General features: G+C 49.4%; 1 protein-coding gene across 3 annotated transcripts in view; it reads left to right on the forward strand.

Moving 5' to 3' along the window:
* The first annotated feature begins 3,282 nt into the window (after nucleotides 1-3,282).
* The window catches only part of PTPN23 (protein tyrosine phosphatase non-receptor type 23), a 50,971-nt gene continuing 33,109 nt past the window's right edge, over nucleotides 3,283-21,144 (forward strand). For 2 of the 3 annotated variants that reach the window (XR_009154989.1, XM_058181808.1), the window contains exons 1-10: nucleotides 3,283-3,524; nucleotides 7,619-7,693; nucleotides 7,925-8,052; nucleotides 9,266-9,342; nucleotides 9,836-9,885; nucleotides 10,372-10,503; nucleotides 10,866-10,946; nucleotides 12,130-12,261; nucleotides 16,027-16,074; nucleotides 18,018-18,074. Coding sequence is in view for 2 of the 3 variants with exons in the window: in XM_058181808.1 (XP_058037791.1) it covers nucleotides 3,441-3,524; nucleotides 7,619-7,693; nucleotides 7,925-8,052; nucleotides 9,266-9,342; nucleotides 9,836-9,885; nucleotides 10,372-10,503; nucleotides 10,866-10,946; nucleotides 12,130-12,261; nucleotides 16,027-16,074; nucleotides 18,018-18,074 (864 nt within the window). In the remaining variant the exon portion in view is untranslated. The remainder of the gene's footprint in view (nucleotides 3,525-7,618; nucleotides 7,694-7,924; nucleotides 8,053-9,265; nucleotides 9,343-9,835; nucleotides 9,886-10,371; nucleotides 10,504-10,865; nucleotides 10,947-12,129; nucleotides 12,262-16,026; nucleotides 16,075-18,017; nucleotides 18,075-21,144) is intronic. The other variant, XM_058181809.1, reaches the window with a different exon arrangement.

Here is a 21,144-nt window from a genome sequence, read left to right on the forward strand (position 1 = left end):
GAGGCGTCGGAAGGGAGGGAGGGAGGATGGACGCCAGTGGGCGCGGGACGCGCGTGGAATTGCAAATAAGGAAAGACCGGCTCAGGGAAGGTGCAGCGAAGACCCCCACCCCACCGTTCTCCGGCTTGACTGGCGGAGGGTTTAGGGTCTGCAGTTTGGAACAGGAGGGGTAGGGAGGAAGGATGCTCAGCGTGGGATTTTGGTGGGGGGGGCGTGGGAGGGAAGGATCTCCATCTCTCACCCCCCCCCCGCGGATTGAAAGGGTGGACGGAGGGGGGATCCTCGCGGAGGATGTTCAGCAGGGGATTCTGGGTCTGGGGAGGGGTCTATGTGGGAGGTAAGGGGCTTCTCTCTTCCCTCCCTCCTCCCCTTCCCCCCCCACGTGGGTTGGGGTCCCAAGGTCAGCCTTGCCTTGCAACTCTAAGTGGGTGGAACCCCACAGGGGAGAGTGGGTGATTTTCCTGTTTCTGGTTGAGCCCATCACACACACACATGCAAACACCAGCCTATGCTTTGAGGGGGGGGTCTCTCCCCTTCCCACCCTGCAAGAGGATTGTTCCCCCCAAAACTGAACAGAACATTTCCCTGGCTTCCCTTTGAAAGCCTTCTGAAAAATCTCCAAATCTTGTGGCCATGAGTTCCACAGGAACCCTAATGCAAAAACTAGAGCAGTGAATTAAAGTTTTCCAATATGTAACAGTTCTTCATTGGGTAAATCTGCAAAAGCGATAGCTGCCCCCTCCATGGGCACAAAATAACTTATAGCTAGTCTTTGAATGACAACCACGTTACCACAGTGCTGAAAAAAAAAAGGGACTGATGACCAGTCCTCGCACTTATGACTGACAGAGTGATGTGATTAATATTCGGCTGATATGTACTGATGACGATTGAAACGTCTTGAGGTCACGTGATCAACATTTGTGATAAGGAAGGTCAACGGGGGACACTAGATTTACTTAACAACCACCTGATTTGTTTAACGACCACAGGGATTCGCTTAACAACCGCAGGGATTAGCTGAAAGACGGCAGCAGAAACAGGTGATGAAATCAGGCAGTGCTCTCTTAACGCTTTGCTTAGCAAATGGAGATCGGTCCATTTGGGGTGGTTTTTATAAGCTGTCATAAGTCAAGGACTAGCTGTCGGGGCGTCCACGCAAGGGGAGCAAACAAGATGGCTGCCGTGACTGCATGATGGAAGGGCTGGCTACTTTCTCAGGCTTCCCACGTGCAACGCAGACGTGCAACACAATTGAGCCCAAAATTTCTGACACTAAGTGTGAGACATTTGTTAATTGAGTTTTGCCCCGTGCTTACGACTTTCCTCGCCTCCGTTGTTAAGTGAACCACTGCAGTTGTTCAGTGAGTCACCTGCTCGTGAAGTGGATCTGGCTTCCCCCCTGGCTTTCCGGGTAGATGGTCACAAAAAAGGGCATCTGGAACCGCGGGACACTGCAACGGTCATTAAGCAAACCGTTGTAAGTCGAGGGCTGTCCGTCCTGTGACCTTGGGACCCAGCCATCGACGTAAGTATGAACTAGTTTCATTTTGATCACGGGGATGTTGCAGCGGGTGTCACTTTTTTCAGTGCCCTGGTCACTTCGAACGGTCACTAAATGAACAGTCATAAGTCAAGGACCACCTGTAGAACTTGAAGGTGAGACTCACAAGCGAAACATGACATGATTGACAGGTAGGATGGGATTCTGTCGTGTTGTGGTTGCCGCGAAAAATTGCGATTAGACACAAATAAGCTCTGGCCTCCTTATTTTTAAAATTTTTTATTTCTTTTATGTTTGCATCTTGTCTTCAAAATCACCCATCTGGCTTTCATGCCTAAAGTGGGACTAGAACTCCCAGGGATTCGCCCAAAGTCACCCAGCTGGCTTTCCTTCCTGCTCCTTAACATCAGGACCTCCGACTCCGACTCGTCCTTGGCTTAACGGCCATGATTGGGAGCAAAATTTCCGCAGTTAAGGAAAGCCTGCCCCCCCATATTTCCCTTTTGCTCCCGGTCGTTAAGCAGATCGCCCCCAGTTGTTCAGGGAATCATGCTTTTGATAAGCGTTGGTCGGAAACCAGCTGGGAGTGACGATCACGCAACACCCCAAAAACCTCCCCCTGCAACGGTCGTAAATCCAAATCAATTTTTTTAATTTATTTTTTTTCCATGGCCGTTTGCTCTCTGAACAAGAGAAGGGTCTGCGCTTGGAGTAGGAGGTGTGGGGGGGTGCGGAGCCAGATCTCTGGGGCTCAGGAGGATGGGAGTTGTAGTTCCCCATGAAGAGGATGGGACTTGTAGTCCTCCATCCCTCAGAAAGAGCCCATGTCGGAGATGGGGTTGAGGGAAGACGCTGTTGGAAGATTATTAAGGGATTAAGGGACTTCTGGAGGCAAGCCATCCGCGATTATACAAACACACACACTAACACAAAAAAACGCATGCAGGAACTTGGTTGGCTCTCCTTCTGCAAGAGACCAGAAAGGGGGCGCTGTTTATAGATAGGGTGAAAACAGAAGGCTTGCATCGCCACCTGTTGGTCATGACCTGTCACTGCAGCCACACTAACAAAAAATAAATAAATCAGTTTTTAAATCCAGGGAGTCCTTGAATTACGGTGGCAAAAGGGGATCAGGGTTTCTGTTGCTAAGCAAGGCGGGTGCCTGATTTTATGAGCTTTTTGGCCACAATCGTAAAGCGAATCCTAGCAGTTGTTAAGTGAATTGTGTGGACACAAAGGCTGGGAAGGTGATCCTGGACCCATCACAGAGATCTTCTGGTTTGCCAAGGAGTCCGAATTTGGATCATGGGAGATGCGTGCAGTGGTCATAAGGGCGAGGATTGGTCTAAGTCACTGTTTTCAGGGATGTTGTCTCTCGGAACAATTTCTAAATGACTGGTTGGCTGGGGAATTCTGGGAGTTGAAGTCAGCCCACCTTAAAGCATGCTTGTCTCCTTCCCTTCTTCTCTCCCTCTCTTTTCTTTCCTTCCTTCCTCCTTCTCTCCTCTCCCATTCCATTCCATTCCTTCCCTTCTTATCCCCTTCCTTCCCCTCCCTCCCCCTTCCTCTCTCCCTTCCTTCCCTTCTTCTTTCCCTTTTTTCCTACCTACTTTCCTCCCTCGTCTCCCATTCCTTCCCCTCTTTTCCTTCCTTCCCTCCTCACTCACTCCCTTCCTTTCCTTTCCTTTCCTTCTGCCTTCAAAGCCCAACCCGCCCTACCGCGCCTGCGCCCTCCCACTCCCGGGGGGAACTACCCCACCCGGCGGGCATTGCGGCCGAGTGCGCTTGCGCGTGGGCGCGTCTCCTCTTTCGGCCCGACTCGGCTGCCGCTCGGCTCTTTCCGGAGAGGCCTGGTGCCGTCGCCGACGCCGCCGGAGCCGATTTCTCGGCTTGGCCGATTCGGGTGTGTGGAGCCAGCCGGGCGGAGGCCGACGGGATGGAGGCCGTGCCCCGCATGCCCATGATCTGGCTGGACCTCAAGGAGGCCGCCGAGTTCAGCTTCCAGCCGGCCGTCAAGAAGGTGAGGCCTGCTTGGCTTTCACGGGTGGGGGTGGGGCGGCCATAATTACCTCAGAATTCCCTTTTCCTCTTTTTCGCCTCCAAACCCTCTCGCGCCTTTTCTGAGGGTCCCCCGACTCCCCCCCCATCGGCCCACCCCGCCTTCGGATTTCGGGGTGGCGGCCCCCCCAACAGGGCGCCCGCGGGCGACACGAGGGGGGGCTGGGGAGGAGTTGGGGGGGTCGCCCGGCTCCCCGCCTCGTTTAAGGGGCAGTTTAGGAACGGATGGGGGGGTTAGATTGTCAGAAACCCCCCCTCCCCATTACACCCTTTTCCTGGGATGCCCAAAAGGAATAGGACCCATCAGCCACAGCCTGGGAAGCGGGGGGGGTGCAGCTGGTCTTGTAGTCCTGTCTGGTTTTAGGGGGAGATTGGGGGCGATTGGGGGGGGGGACTCCCTCCCCCACCCTACCCATTTCCAGGGATGCCCAAAGGGAAGAGGACCCATCAGCCACAGCCTGGGAAGCGGGGGTGGGGTGGGGTGGGGTTGTGTGCAGCTGGTCTTGGAGGCCTGTCTGGTTTTAGGGGGAAATTGGAGGGAAATGAGGACATCAGACCCACCCACCCACCCTCTTTTTGCTCTTTTGGGATTCCCAAAAGAGTACATAAGGGAAGAGGACCCATCAGCCACAGCCTGGGAAGCGGGGAGAGGGTGCAGCTGGTCTTGGAGTTCTGTCTGGTTCCAAGAGGAGATTGGGGGAAGGGTTCTGGAATTCCCCCTCAAGGAAGGGCCTAAGATCCCTTCCCATCCCCCCTTTCCCCAACCATGCCCAAAAGGATTAGGACCCATCAGCCACAGCCTGGGAGGGTGAGTGCAGTTCGTCTTGGAGGTCTTAGGGGGAGTTTGGGGAGGGCTGCAATCCCCCTGGAATGAGGACATCAGACTCCTTCCCCTGCCCTACCTTTTTCCTGGGATGCCCAAAGGGAATAGGACCCATCAGCCACAGCCTGGGAGAGGGGGAGCAGCTAGTCTTATAGTCCTGTCTGGTTTTAGGTGGAGATTGGGGGGGGTGTTTCTGGAATCCCCCTGGAATGAGGGCCTCAACCCCCCCCTCCATTCCACCCTTTTCCTGGGATGCCCAAAGGGAAGAGGACCCATCAGCCACAGCATGGGAGATGGGGGAGCAGCTGGTCTTGTAGTCCTGTCTGGTTTTAGGTGGAGATTGGGGGGGGTGTTTCTGGAATCCCCCTGGAATGAGGGCCTCAACCCCCCCCTCCATTCCACCCTTTTCCTGGGATGCCCAAAGGGAAGAGGACCCATCAGCCACAGCATGGGAGATGGGGGAGCAGCTGGTCTTGTAGTCCTGTCTGGTTTTAGGTGGAGATTGGGGGGGGGTGTTTCTGGAATCCCCCTGGAATGAGGGCCTCAACCCCCCCCCTCCATTCCACCCTTTTCCTGGGATGCCCAAAGGGAATAGGACCCATCAGCCACAGCCTGGGAGAGGGGGAGCAGCTAGTCTTATAGTCCTGTCTGGTTTTAGGTGGAGATTGGGGGGGGTGTTTCTGGAATCCCCCTGGAATGAGGGCCTCAACCCCCCCCTCCATTCCACCCTTTTCCTGGGATGCCCAAAGGGAAGAGGACCCATCAGCCACAGCATGGGAGATGGGGGAGCAGCTGGTCTTGTAGTCCTGTCTGGTTTTAGGTGGAGATTGGGGGGGGGTGTTTCTGGAATCCCCCTGGAATGAGGGCCTCAACCCCCCCCCTCCATTCCACCCTTTTCCTGGGATGCCCAAAGGGAAGAGGACCCATCAGCCACAGCATGGGAGATGGGGGAGCAGCTGGTCTTGTAGTCCTGTCTGGTTTTAGGTGGAGATTGGGGGGGGGTGTTTCTGGAATCCCCCTGGAATGAGGGCCTCAACCCCCCCCCTCCATTCCACCCTTTTCCTGGGATGCCCAAAGGAAGAGGACCCATCAGCCACAGCATGGGAGATGGGGGAGCAGCTGGTCTTGTAGTCCTGTCTGGTTTTAGGTGGAGATTGGGGGGGGGTGTTTCTGGAATCCCCCTGGAATGAGGGCCTCAACCCCCCCCCTCCATTCCACCCTTTTCCTGGGATGCCCAAAGGGAAGAGGACCCATCAGCCACAGCCTGGGAGAGGGGGGAGCAGCTGGTCTTATAGTCCTGTCTGGTTTTAGGTGGAGATTGGGGGGGGTGTTTCTGGAATCCCCCTGGAATGAGGGCCTCAACCCCCCCCCTCCATTCCACCCTTTTCCTGGGATGCCCAAAGGGAAGAGGACCCATCAGCCACAGCCTGGGAGGCACAGGGGGTCTTGAAGAAACCTGTTCCTTTCCTTTTCAGGCATGAGTCAACCTGAATTTGGAGTTTCTCAACCATGGGGGGAGGGGAGGCTTGGACTTCAGCTCCCAGAATTCCCTAGCCATCCACCCTGGGAATTCTGGGAGTTGAAGTCCATTTGTCTTCAAGCCTCCTTCAAGTGGAGAAAGCCTGGACTACATAACCCTTGGGTCCCTTCCAACTGAGGAAGCATACTAGCCACACCAGCTACCTCCCTCCCTATGGTTCTCAACCCCATTAGAGACTGGGTACCCCCCTCCCTTTCGTCCTCGACCGTCTATCATTTCCTTGGAATTTAATATTAGGGCGTTACTTGGAGGTTCTTGGTATACAGGTAGTCCTCAACTTACGACCAAAATGGAGGCCAACATTTCTGTCGCAATACATTTGTGAAGGGTGTTTTGCCCCGTTTTACAACCTTTCTTGCCACAGCCATTAAATGAATCCCTGCAGTTCAGTTAGTCACACAGTCGTTAAGTGAATCTGGTTTCCACATTGACTTTGCTGGTCTGATGGTCGCAAGAGGGGATCATGTGACCCCCATCATGCTATGACTGTCATAAATTAATTTCAGAATTAATATTTTTATACATTATATATATAGTATAATAATAATAATAATAATATAACATTTTAAAAATATATTTGTTTTTTAATATATATATATACATATATTTAATATATTTGTTTTCTTAGGTTTTCACAGGTATAGGTATGTAGGTCTTGGCATTTTCGGGTCTTTTCCTGTGTAAGGTTGAGAATATCTTGGCAACATTTCGACGAGGTCTCACTCATCATCTTCTTGACCCCAAAATGCCAAGACCTACAAATATATCTATATCTATCTATCTATGTAGGGCTTTGGTTATTCGGGTTTTCTCCCGCGTAAAATTGGAAGTGTCTTGGCGACGTTTCGATGAAATCCCATTCGTCATCTTCAAGCTAGGTGTTTACAGCTTCATGCTTCTAGGAGAAATTTCTGGAAGCACGAAGCTGTAAACACCTAGCCTGAAGATGACGAATGGGATTTCATCGAAATGTCGCCAAGACACTTCCAATTTTACACGGGAGAAAACCCGAATAACCAAAGACCTACATACAAACACCCGCGAAAACCTCAGAAAATTACCATCCATTTCAAAATTAATATATTACTATTTTAATACACTAATATATTGATTATTATGCTCTAGATATATATAAATATATCTAATAGAGAAGTCAATATGGACTCCCAACCATTTCAAAATTAATATTTTAATATATTAAATACACGCGCACACACACAATATAATATAAATAGGGAAGTTGATATGAAGGATCTCCATCCATTTCAGAATGAATATATTCATACTTTAATATATAAATTTATTTATTATATATATTAACTACAATTATATACATATACATACATATATACATATGGACCCCACCCATCCCCCAATTAATATTTTAATGTTGTTATTAGTTGCGAAGTTGTGTTCGACCCATCACAACTCCATGGACATTAGGCTCTTCTCCAGGGAGTCCTTCCTTCTCATTAGGTGGCCAAAGGATTTCAGTACCCTCTTCAGGATCTGGCCTTCTAAAGAGCAGTCAGGGTTGATCTCCTCTAGGACTGATTTTAATATATCAATATATTATTATATATATTGTATATTATTATATGGTGGTGACCCAAATTGGCTGCAAAATTTCACATGTGGTCTTAACCAGGTGGTGGTGGTTATTGTTGTTGTTTTTGTTTTTATTCCCTGTCAGTTTGTGCTGAAGAACTATGGAGAGAATCCAGAGGATTACAATGAGGAGCTGAAGAAACTTGAACAGCTGCGGCAGGTGAGGTTCCCCTGTTTTGCTATACGGCCTACCTGTCTCTGTCCGGAAATGCCTGATGGGAAAAAGGGTCTCTCCCTTATTTCTAGGAAAGCCTTGGTGGGACACGCCCCTTATCTCCAACAAAACTTAACGTTGTGATCTGCTGTGTCTGGCCTTTGCGTGATCTCTCCCTCCAGCTTTGACAAAGCATCTTGTTAGCAATGATGCCGTAAATCATATTTTTCTCTGCAGAATGCCGTGAACGTGCCAAGGGATTTCGAAGGATGCAGCATTTTACGGAAATACCTGGGCCAGCTTCACTACCTCCAGAGCCGAATTCCAATGGGAGCCGAACAAGAGGCATCAGTCCCCATCACTTGGTAAGGGGGGTGCAAAATGGGAGCAGATCCCACATCCTTTCCCCCCCAGTAAACAAGGGTCTCAAGGCAAGATAATATGGTTTTTCCTGTTTCCTGTCAGAGTTGCGCACCAGCGAGATAGGTGGCATATAAATTTGATAAAGAAAGAAATGGGAGTTGGACCAAGACAAATTGAGGCTTTAAGAAGAAAGCGGGGCAGATAAAGCTGTTCTAGTATGAGACACATTTGAATTTTCTTCCCCAGATCCTCTGGCTGGACACTCAGTTTACTAATTTATTGATGGAAGAGAATATTTGTAGCTCAGGGTTGAATCGTTGGGGTCCTCGGTGCTCCCTGAGGTCGGTGGTTTTTCTTGGAGACATTTCATGACTCAACTCTGTAACAGCATAAGTCCAAGGAAGAGAAGGATTCTGGGGGCTCTTGGGGCTCTCTGAACTTGATGGTTTTCTTACAGACGTTTCATGATCCAACTATGGAAGCTCATGAGTGCTAGCAGGGAGTAGAGTTTGCAGAGAGGAGGAAGAAGAAAAGGATTGTGGGGTCCTTGGTGTTTTCTGCCATGGGTGGTTTTCTTGAAAACATTTTGTGACCTGACTAGGTGTTAGAAGTAAGGGGCGGGGGGATTTGCTGTCTGTTTATATATAGTTGCCTGCCCTGGAAGTGTTGGTGGCAGTGTGTTGCCTGTTTTTCCCCCCCATTGGTAGCTCCTTGATCACAATATTGTTTTCCTCCAGATTGTTTGTCTGGTGTTAATCCCTGTTTATCTGCATTTTCTCATTCTGTAGGGTCCTTGGTGCTCCCTCAGCTGGGTGGTTTTCTTTTGGTTGTTTTATGGCCCAGCTAGGAAACATCGTCAGTGACAGAAGGGAGAGGGGTTTGTTCTCTTGTTTATGTACAAGTGGTTGCCCTTCCAGTGTTGCTGGGAGTGTGATTTTTTTTCCCCTTGGTAGTTCCTTGATCACAATATTGTTTTTCCTTCTGATTATTTGTCTGATGTCAATCCCTGCTTCTCTGGGTTTCTCAATTCTTTGGGTCCTTGGAGCTCTCTGAGCTTGCTGCTTTTCTTGCCTGTGTTTCATTACGAATCCCGCAGCCCTGACGCGATTCCGGCCTCCACTTGGCTTACTGACGATGGTACATCCTGTGGCCACAAAACATCAGCCGGAATCTTTTGTGGTGCAATTGACAGATTCATCTTTGTCTTGGTTTCAGGACCGAGATCTTCTCTGGCAAAGCTGTCACTCACGAAGACATCAAATATGAGCAGGCCTGCGTCCTCTACAATCTGGGTAAGGACGCCCCTCCAGATTTAGGGGCCCAAGGAGGAGATATTTCTCAAGCTGGTTTGGTATCTCCAAGCCACAATTGTTGGAAACTTTTTTTTCTGGTCCTGCCCATGACAACAAACACCCATCTGCAAAATCATCAGTTGTTTTGGGTGATTTGTCTGGTGTTAATCCCTGCTTATCTGCATTTTCTTAATTTGATGGGATAATTGGTGTTCTCTGAGCTGGGTGGTTTTCTTGTAGACGTCTCATGACCCACCTAAGTAATGTCATCATTGCTAGAAGGGTGGGGAGGGTTTGTTGAAATGAGGAGCAGCGGGGGAGGGGGATGGAAAATGGTCGTCAGTCACTTTTTTTCAGTGCTGTTGTAACTTTGGATGGTCCCTAAATGAATGGTCGTAAGTTGAGGACAGCCTATAAACCATGAAATTGCAATGCCAGCCGATTCAATTGAGCTACATCCAATTTTGATCATTTCTCTTGTCTTCCTGCCAAGGGGCCTTGCACTCCATGTTGGGAGCCATGGACAAACGAGTTTCTGAAGAGGTAAGAGTAATATAGGGGCTTTCCTTGTGAATTTTTTTTTGAGGGGGGAGCGGTTAGAGTATTGCTGTCTGCTTGATTGATTGGGGTTAATCCCTGTTTATCTGGGTTTCTCTTTCTGTGAGATCCTTGGTGCTCTCTGAGCTTGGTGCTTTGCTTACAGACGTTTCATGACCCAACTACGGAACAGCATCATTGCTGGAAGGATGGGAGGGTGTTGATTTCTGTTTATATACCATTGCTTGTCCTGGCTTGCTGCCACCGCCGCCTCCTCTCCATAAATCTCCCTGCCTTCCTACCCAGATGATGTTCCCTAGTTGGGTCATGAGACGTCTGCAAGAAAATCCCCAAGCTCAGAGAGCACCCAGGACTCCTTGTTTCATCCCTGAGTGCATAAATATTCTCCTTTATTGGTATCGGTAAACTCCTCCTCCTTGAATGTATAACTTCTCCCAAATCTGTCTTGTTTGGGTTTTTTTGGTGTTTTAGGGCATGAAAGTCTCCTGCACCCACTTCCAGTGTGCAGCCGGTGCCTTCACATACCTTCGGGACCACTTCCCCCATTCCTATAGCGTGGACATGAGTCACCAGATCCTGAACCTCAACATTAACCTCATGCTGGTAAGAAAGAGTCAGGATCGTGACTCCGATGCCCATCTCCCATCAGTTTTGCAGATGGGAATAGAATTTCCTGCTGTTAATTTGAACCTCCCAAGTCATCACGGCCGTTCCTTCTTCCTCTGGCCATTAAGGGAGCAAGGGCTCCGGCCTTCCTTATCTAATGGATCCATTAGGACCAGTTCTTCTTCATTTTCTCCTCAGGCTGTTAAGTGGCCGAGGGTTAAAGTTAAGGGCAGGGCAGGACGCCAGAGCCGAGGACGACTACGCAGCCTCTGTTTATCGCTCACGGGCTTTGGGAGGAAGCAGGAGGTGCGACCTGGTCAGGTGCACCCCCAGTGTAAGTGTCCTCCTTCTCCATCCAGGGTCAAGCTCAGGAATGTCTCCTGGAGAAGTCCATGCTGGACAACCGGAAGAGCTTCCTGGTGGCCAGGATCAGCGCCCAGGTGAGTCTCTGGGCAGCCTTGGAATGGGAAGGGACGGCCCCCTGGGCAAATCCATTTTATTTTATTTTACTTTAGCTTTTTTAAAAAAAATAATTTGATTTTGTTTTATTTATTTTATTTTATATTTTATTATTTTTATTTTCATTTATTTTATTAATTTTTATTTTCTTTTGTCTTTTATTTTTTTCTTTTCTTTGATTTCTTTGATTATATTTATTTTTAAATTTTCTTTTTATTTTATTTTGTGATATCATTTTATTATTTTTTTACTTTTACTTTACTTATATATGTATGTACGTATGTATGTATGTAAGGGACATGGTGGCTCGGGCTAGGACATTGAACTTGTTGATCGAAAGGTAGGCAGCTCAGTGGTTCGAATCCCTAGTGTTGCCGTGTAACGGGGTGAGCTCCCGTGACTTGTCCCAGCTTCTGCCAACCTAGCAGTTTCAAAAGCACGTAAAAATGCAAGGAGAAAAAATAGGGACCACCTTTGGTGGGAAGGGAACAGCGTTCCATGTGCCTCTGGCGTTGAGTCATGCCGGCCACATGACCACGGAGACGTCTTCGGACAGCGCTGGCTCTTCGGCTTTGAAACGGAGATGAGCAGCGCCCCCTAGAGTCGGCAACAACTAGCATGTATGTGCGAGGGGAACCTTTACCTTTATATGTGTGTGTGTGTGTGTGTTTTTGTAGGATTTCATAGGTATAGGTATGTAGGTCTTGGCATATTCGGGTCTTTTCCCGTGTATGGTTGAGAGTATCTTGGCGACGTTTTGACGAGGTCTCACTCATCATCTTCAGGCTGGTGCTTTCGGCTTCGGGCTTTGCTCACAGAAGCACGAAGCATGAAGCTGAAAGCACCAGCCTGAAGATGATGAGTGAGACCTTGTCAAAACGTCGCCAAGATACTCTCAACCATACACACACACACACACACACTCACTGTGCAGTTTAGTACTGTAATTTTATAAATAACTCAAGAGAACCCCTTCCTCCTCCGGTCTTCCTTTCAACAATAACCCTGTGAGGTGGGTGGGACTGACAGAGAAGGACTGGCCCAGAGTCACTCAGCTGGCTTTCCTGCCTAAGGCGGGACTAGAACTCCCAATCTCCTGGTGATTGGCTGAAAGTCCCTCAGCCGTCTTTCATGCTTGAAATGGGATTTGAACTCTCTTCCAAGGTGGTGGATTACTACAAAGAGGCCTGCCGTGCTTTGGAGAACTCCGACACGGCCTCCCTGCTGGGAAAAATCCAGAAGGACTGGAAGAAACTGGTGCAGATGAAGATCTATTATTTTGCCGCTGTGGCCCATGTGAGTATTTAGTATTTATACAACCCTCTTGGCATTGAGACTCCCCATTGGCTGCATCTCCTCGGACAACTTCATACTTTTGCAACATCTAAAGCAGGGTTTTTCAACTTCAGACATGGGTGGAGTGCTAACTCCCAGAATTCCCCAGCCAGCATGCTTTATTTATTTATTTATTTATTTATTTATTTATTTATTTATTATATTTGTATACCGCCCATCTCCCGAAGGACTCAGGGCGGTTCACAGCCAATAAAACAACAGAAAATATATAATACATATAAAACAGCAAAAAGAATAGAAAATTAATTCAATTGATGGCCTAAAACTTTTAAATACAAATTTAAAACCCTGTTTAAAACCCCTAATTTAAAAAACAAATTAAAGCTTCGTTCACGCCAGTCCTGCTCTTCGAAACAGCAACGTCTTCAGCTCGCGACGGAAGGACCTGAGGTCGGGGAGTTGACGAAGCCCCAGAGGGAGCTCGTTCCAGAGGGTAGGAGCCCCCACAGAGAAGGCCCTCCCCCTGGATGTCGCCAGCTGACATTGTTTAGCTGATGGTATCCGAAGGAGGCCCTCTCTGTGAGAGCGCACTGGTCGGTGAGAGGCTAATGGTGACAGTAGGCGGTCCTGTAAATATCCTGGCCCTAAGCCATGGAGCACTTTAAAGGTGATAACAAGTACCTTGAAGTGAACCCGGAAGACCACCGGGAGCCAGTGCAGATTACGCAGGAGGGGTGTTATATGGGAGCCACAAGGAGCTCCCTCTATCACCCGCACAGCCGCATTCTGGACCAGTTGGAGTCTCCGGGTACCCTTCAAGGGGAGCCCCATGTAGAGAGCATTACAGTAGTCCAGGCGGGATGTAACAAGGGCATGAGCGACCGTGCATAAGGAAGCCCGATCCAGAAAGGGGCGTAACTGGCGTATCAGGCGAACCTGATGAAAAGCTCCCCTGGTGACGGCCATCATATGATCTTCTAAAGACAGCCGTGCATCCAGGAGGACGCCCAGATTGCGAGCCCTTTCCGTGGGGGCCAATAGCTCGCCCCCAATGGTCAGCGATGGAATTAGCTGACTGTACCGGGCCGCCGGCATCCACAGCCACTCGGTCTTGGTGGGATTGAGTCTGAGTCTGTTCCTCCCCATCCAGACCCGTACGGCCTCCAGGCACTGGGACATCACTTCAACAGCCTCGTTGGGGTGGTTAGGGGTGGAAATATAGAGCTGAGTATCAGCGTATAGATGACAACTCACCCCAAGACCACGGATGATCTCACCCAGCGGCTTCATATAGATGTTGAACAGAAGAGGCGAGAGAACCGACCCTTGCGGCACCCCACATAAGAGGCACCTCGGGGTCGATCTCTGTCCCCCTGTCAACACCGTCTGCGACCGGTCGGAGAGGTAGGAGGAGAACCACCAATGAACAGTGCCCCCCACTCCAAGTCCCCCGAGCCGGCGCAGCAGGATACCATGATCGATGGTATCAAAAGCCGCTGAGAGATCTAATAGGACCAGGACAGAGGAACAACCTCTGTCCCGAGCCCTCAAGAGATCATCAACCAACGCGACCAAGGCTGTTTCCGTGCTGTAACCAGGCCGGAAACCGGACTGGAACGGATCAAGATAGACAGTTTCATCCAGGTACTGGGGCAACTGTCGTGCAACCACACTCTCGACAACCTTTGCCACAAAGCGAAGGTTGGAGACCGGACGATAATTTGCTAAAATAGCTGGGTCCATGGAAGGCTTCTTGAGGAGGGGCCTCACCACCACCTCTTTCAAGGCGGCAGGGAAAACACCCTCCATCAAAGAAGCGTTCACAATTTTCTGGAGCCAGCCTCGTGTCACCTCCCGAGTGGCCAGTACCAACCAGGAGGGACATGGGTCCAATAAACATGTGGTCGCATTCAATCCCCCCATTAACCTGTCCATGTCCTCAGGAGCCACAGAATCAAACTCATCCCAGATAGTAACATCAAGACCTGCCTCTCCCATCCCACCCGGATCTACCCAATCTGTGTCCAACCCTTCCCGAATCTGAGCGATTTTATCAAACAGATATTGTCCAAATTCCTCAGCTCGACCCTCTAAGGGATCCTCTACCGCTCCCTGATGGAGGAGCGAGCGGGTCACCCTAAACAGGGCGGCTGGGCGGTTATCTGCTGATGCAATGAGGTTGGAAAAATACTCCCGTTTTGCCAGCCTCATCGCCACTAGATAGGTCCGAATTTGAGACCTAACTAGTGTCCGGTCAGATTCGGAGCGGCTGGCCCTCCAGATACTCTCTAGGCGTCTTTTCCGGCACTTCATCTCCCTCAGCCCCTTGGAGTACCAAGGGGCTAAACGAGACCGGCACCAGGTCAGAGGCCGCAAAGGCACGACTCGATCTAGAGCACCAGCCGCCGCCCGATCCCAGGCGGCGACCAGAGCTCCAGCCGAGTCGTGGGCTAAATCCTCAGGGAATGGGCCAAGCTCCATCTGGAACCTTCCAGGGTCCATCAGGCGCCTGGGACGGAACCAGCGAATCGATTCCGTCTCCCTGCGGCGGGGGTCGGCGGTTCGAAAGTCCAGCTGAAAGAACGAATGATCTGACCATGACAGGGGTCTGATAACTAACTCCCCTAATTCCAGATCATTCAACCACTGTCCAGAGACAAAAATCAAATCTAGAGTGTTTCCCCCGATGTGAGTGGGGTCGTTCACTAACTGGGTCAGGTTCAAGGCCGTCATGGAAGCCATGAACTCCCGAGCTGATGTAGATGCTATCCCCACCGACGGCAGATTGAAATCCCCCATGACCATAAGCCTGGGGATCTCTACTGCCGTCCCGGCGACCACCTCCAACAGCTCAGGCAGGGTTTCTGTCACGCAGCAAGGAGCTAGGTATGTGATCAGTAAACCCACCTGAACCCCACGGCCCCACTTCACAAGGAGGGACTCACATCCAGTTATCTGTGGCACAGTGATCTCTCTCGGCTCAAGACTCTCGTTGATAATAACCGCCACTCCCCCACCCCTACCCTGGGCCCTGGCCTGATGGAACGCACGGAAACCTGGTGGGCACATCTCTATCAGGGGAACCCCCCCTTCCGTGCCCAACCAGGTCTCCGAAATGCCAATCAGGTCCGCACCCCCCTCCTGTATAAGATCGGAGATGAGGGGGGCTTTATTTATAACGGACCTGGCATTGCATAACATCAGGCGAAGGTCCAGCTTCTGAGGATTTAAGCCACTCGGGGAACGGGAAACTATCGGGGGACCGGAGTGCGCAATCGCTCGTAGATAGCGCGGGCGCACTCCCCGAACCTGATATGGGCCCCCGCGTCCGCCTTTAAAAGGGGAGGACTTCAACTCCCAGAATTCAGTGTTTTGTGGACACACTTAAGATGTCTTGCTTTTCTCCTTCCTTGTTTCTTTTTTTCCTTCCTTCCTCCCTCCCCCTTCTCTTTCCTTCCTCCTCCTTTTTTCTGCTTCCTTTTTTCCTTCCCTCCTTCCCTTTTCTCCTTCCTCCCGTTCTCCATTCCCTTCTTTCCTCTTTCCCCCTCCTTCCCTTTCTTCCTCTTCTCTTTTCTTTCCTTCCTTGCTTTCTCCTTCCTTTTCTCTGCTTCCTTTTTCCTGCTCTCCCTCCCACTCTTCCTTCCCTTCTTTTCTCCCCTTCCTTCTTCCGTCCCTCCCTCCTTTCCCTCTTTCCCCCTCCCTCCCTGTTTTGTCTCCTCCCTCCCTCCCTTCCTTCCCTTTGTCCTCCTCTCTCCCTCCCCAAAGTTACACATGGGAAAACAGGCAGAGGAGCAGCAGAAGTATGGCGAGAGGGTAAGTTGGCCAGACCCTTCCCCAAAATCTGATCCTTGGGCTGGTGGATGTGGTCTCCTGGTTTTGATAGACAGCCCCCGGCCCTTCGACCCTGTCTGCCATTGAACCTGTGGGGAACCGTCAATTATGGCCAAAACAATCCTAGAAGGAATGAGAACCAGGTCAGATACAAGGGAGGTGCTCAACTTACGACGGTTCGCTTAGCAACAACTCAAAGTTGCAACAGCACTGAAAAAAAGCCCTCAGGATCATTTTTCACAACTGATTCGTATTTATGATGGTCGTAACATTGCAAGGCCGCCTGATACCCTGTTGTGACCTTTGGACAAGGGTGGAAGCCAGATTCGCTTAACCATCATGTTACAGGGAGTCCTGGACTTACAACGGTTCCGTCGTGTCCCACTCCGACGAACGAATCAAGGAAGTCAGTAACAAATTTGGCAACAAAGCCTCTGCAGCTTGCCAAGTTCCTTCGAGGTTTATCAGGGCAGGCAGGAGTCCAAGTTGTGACTTCAGCAATAGGATCCGATATCAGCAAACTAGATAAGACTTTGTTTGACTCAAGGTTGGAATGCCAAAAGCAGGTCCTTTATATAGGCTGTGGGGTGTGGCTCCATGACTCAGCATTTATCCAGGCCTGCCCCACCCCTCCTTCTGCTGGCGTCGCCTCTCAGATCTCCGGAAGCGAGGGTCTACCCAATCTGAATTGTCTTCAGCTGGATCTGCTGTCAGCTTCTGGGAAAGGGAGGGATCAGAGGGAGTAGGGCCGAGTAATTCCAGCACCTGGCTGAGCCAAAGGAACACACGCTGTATGAGAGAGGTTTATTGGGCTTGTCCTTTCACTCCTGGAATCCTCTCCGGGCATGGGGCCAGGGCTGGGGGCTGGAGGCATGACAGGCCGTTCATCTTCATTATCAGACTTGGAGTCTGATAAAAGGCCCGGTTGGAGACGGGAGGGGCCTGGCTGAGGAGAGGAGGGAGGACGAGTCACAACAGGTTCGCTTAGCAACCGCTCGTAGTTGCAGTGGCGGTGAAAAAAGGGACTTAGGACTGTTCTTCACAATTAATGACCCTACGGTCACGTGATCAAAATTCAGATGCTCAGCCATTGACTTGTATTTACGACGGTCACAGCATCCCAAGGGTCATATGATCCTCTTTTGCAACCTCTGGTCACAAAGTCAAGGGGGAATCCAGATTCACTTAACGACCATGTTCTTCACTTAACGACTGCTGCAATTCACTTGGCAACTGGGGGCAGAAAGGTTGTAAAATGGGGCAAAATTCACTTAACAGATGTCCCGCTTAGTGATGTAGTTTTGGGGCTCAATTGCATTCGTAAGTCAAGGATTTTCCTGTATGTTCTTCCGACCAGTTACAAAATAGGATGAAGCTCATTTAACCCATGTCTCACTAACAACAGAAAATAGGGGCTCGATTACGATCAAAAATCGAGGACTTTCTATATTTTCTTCTGAGCAGTTGGACAACAGGGTGAAAATCACTTAACTCATGTCTCACTTAGCGATGGAATTTTGGTGCTCAATTGTGGTCGTTAAGCCGAGGTCTTAAGTTTTTCCAACCGGTTATAAAATAGGGCAAAACTCATTTAACCCATGTTTCGCTTAGCGATGGAAAACTGGGTCGTAAGTCGAGGATTAGCTATATTTTCTTCCAACCGGTTATGAAAGAGGGTGGAACTCATTTAGCCCGTGTTTCACTTTGCGATGGAAAATTGGGCCTCGATGCTTGTAAATCGAGGACTTACCCAGAATTTCCTTCCTGACCGGTTGGAAAAAAACAGCGACAAAGGCCACCGCCATGCGGGGGCTGGATCTTCTCTTTCCAGCAGGTCCCCTGAGCAAAGAGACCCCCAAAACCTGGTTTGAGAAAACAAACCTGGTTTGAAAAAGCAGCCGATTGAATCTCTGATCCCTTTGCAGGTCACCTACTTCCAGAGCGCCCTGGATAAACTCAACGAAGCCATCCGGTTGGCCAAGGTAAGACTTTGTTCCTCGTCCTCGCCTCCTCTCTCCCTTGACCCCATTTTCTGCGGGGTGTGTGGTTTAATATCAACATTTGGGGCTTTAAAATCCAGCTGCTTCACTCTGGGCCAAATGATTGGATGATCAGTATAATTATGAGAGAATAAAATGGAGCTCCATGGAAGGGTGGGGCTCATCGGGTTCCCCTAAGAATCTCGTGGCTTCCTTGCAGACGTCTCACGACCCAACTAGGGAACGTCATCCTTGGTAGGAGGGAGGGAGGGAGTGCAGAAAGGAGGAGGACGAGGAAAGATTGTGTGGTCCCTGGTGCGCTCTGATCTGGGTGGTTTCCTTACAGACGTTTCATGACCCGGTTAGGGAACATGATGAGTGCCAGAAGGGAGGAGGAAGGGGTAGAAGGGAGTGGGGTTTGTGGAGAGGAGGAAGAAGAGGACGAGGAAAAAGATTGTGGGGTCCCTGGTGTTCTCTGAGCTGGGTGGTTTTTTTGCAGATGCCAACTAGGAAACGTAAGGCAGGAGGAAGTGGAGGAGGAGGAGGAAAGACCATTAGGGCTAGAAGGCAGTGGGGTTTGTGGAGACAAAAAGGTGGAGTAGAGGAGGAGGGGGAGGACAATCGGGTCCTTCAGTGATCTCTGAGCTGGATGGTTCCCTTGCAGACATTTCATGACCCGTCTAGGGAACGTCATCAGTGCTAGAAGGAGTGTGGGGTTTGCGAAGGGAAGGATAAGAGATAGAGAGAGGAGTAGAAGGAGGAGGAATATTGTGGGGTCTTTGGGGCTCTCTGAGCTGGGTAGTTTTCTTGCAGACGTTTTAGGACCCAACTGGGTGACGCTAAGGTGGCTCAGGGGCTAAGATGCTGAGCTTGTCAATCGAAAGGTCGGCAGCTCAGTGGTTCGAATCCCCAGTGCTGCCGTGTAATGGGGTGAGCTCCTGTTACTTGTCCCAGCTTCTGCCAACCTAGCAGTTCAAAAGCACGTAAAAAATGCAAGTAGAAAAAATAGGGACCACCTTTGGTGGGAAGGGAACAGCGTTCCGTGCGCCTTTGGCGTTGAGTCATGCCGGCCACATGACCACGGAGACGTCTTCGGACAGCGCTGGCTTTTTGGCTTTGAAACGGAGATGAGCACCGCCCCCTAGAGTCGGCAACGACTAGCACAAATGTGCGAGGGGAACCTTTCCCTTTCCTTTAGGTGACACCATCGGTGCTGAAGATGTTATCTAGCTGGGTAAGAAAACATTGGCAGACAGATAAATACCTTTGCACTTAACTATGATAAATGTCTTTGGGTTTATTAATTTGTGATATCTCTCAATTAGTCTGTGATCAATATCTTTGAATTGAGCTAGTGAGGCAAGGAAAATAGGTGTATATATATATATAAAACAGATATATATATATTTCATATTTCGTAACAACAGAGTTGGAAGGGACCTTGGAAGTCTTCTAGTCCAACCCCCTGCCCAGGCAGGAAACCCTACACCATATATGTGTGTGTGTGTGTTTTGTATATGTGTGTGTATATACATATATTATGTATATTTGTTTTCTGAGGTTTTCGCGGGTATTTGTATGTAGGTTTTTGGTTATTCGGGTTTTCTCCCGCGTAAAATTAGAAGTGTCTTGGCGACATTTTGACGAAGTCTCATTCGTTACAGCTTCGTGCTTCTAGGAGCAATGTATGATCGCAGCTGTTTCTTCCTTTTTAACTATATATATATATATATATATATATATATATATATAGGTCTTTGGTTGTTCGGGTTTTCTCCCGTGTAAAATTGGAAGTGTCTTGGCGACGTTTCGTGAGTCTCATTCGTCATCTTCAGGCTTGAGCTTCGTGCTTCTGGGAGCAAAGTGTGATCGCAGCTGTTTCTTCCTTTTAACTGCTAGTGGGGGTTTGAACTGATTGGGTGGGAGCTTGGCTGTGCTTTGATTGGATGGGGGGTTGTGCTCTGATTGGATGGGTGTGTGTCCTGTTTGGGTGTGTGTATATATATATATATATACATATATATATATATATATATAGGTCTTTGGTTGTTCGGGTTTTCTCCCGTCTCATTCGTCATCTTCAGGCTTCAGCTTCGTGCTTCTGGGAGCAATGTGTGATCGCAGCTGTTTCTTCCTTTTAACTGCTAGTGGGGGTTTGAACTGATTGGGTGGGAGCTTGGCTGTGCTCTGATTGGATGGGGTTTTTTTTGTGCTCTGATTGGATGGGCGTGTGTCCTGTTTGGGTGTGCTTCTGGGTGGATGTGTGGTGGTGACATCCTGTGTGGACCTCGTGAGTGTGGGTCTGGTGTCATTCCTCGTGTTAGGGACACGTTTGTCAATAAGGCAGGTTTCAAATGGCTGGTAGGCGGGAGGTATCATCTCGTTTGTTCATGCTGTGTGGGCGTTTTTCTATCTCGATGGCTTCTCTGATTATTCTGTTGTTAAAGTGTTCAGTTTTGGCGATAGTTCTGGTCTTTTTAAAGTCAATATCGTGTCCTGTGACTTTAAAGTGTTGGACCAGGGAAGAAGTTGGTTCCTCTTTTTTGAATGAGTTCTTGTGTTCTTCAATGCGTGCACTTATTCTTCTGTTGGTTTGTCCAATGTATGTGGTGGGGCAGGCGGTGCATGGGATTTCATATACTCCTTGATTTTCTAACTCAATTTTGTCTTTGGGGTTTCTTAGGATGGTGGATATTTTGTGGTTTGTGCAGAATGCTGTCTTGATGTTATGTTTGTGGAGGATCTTGCTGATTCTGTCTGTGGTGCCTTTTATATATGGGAGGAGGGCTGTGCCATTTTCTTGCTCTCTGTCTTGGGTTTTAGTGGGGGGTTCTTTTTGGATTAGTTTGGTAATCTTATTTCTCTGGAATCCATTGGATGTTAGTACGTTTGTGAGAGTGTGTAGTTCGGTTTTTAGGTGTTGTTCGTCAGCTAAGCATTTTGTTCTAGAGATGAGTGTCTTGGCTCTGAGTTGATCTGTGCTGGGTGGTGGTGTGAGAGTGCATGCAGATAGCGGTTTGTGTGTGTTTTCTTCTGGTAGATGGTGTGTCCTAGGGAGCCATTGGGTTTCTTG

This window comes from Ahaetulla prasina, chromosome 4 (assembly GCF_028640845.1).
Source record: "Ahaetulla prasina isolate Xishuangbanna chromosome 4, ASM2864084v1, whole genome shotgun sequence".
Taxonomy (NCBI): Eukaryota; Metazoa; Chordata; class Lepidosauria; order Squamata; family Colubridae; genus Ahaetulla; species Ahaetulla prasina.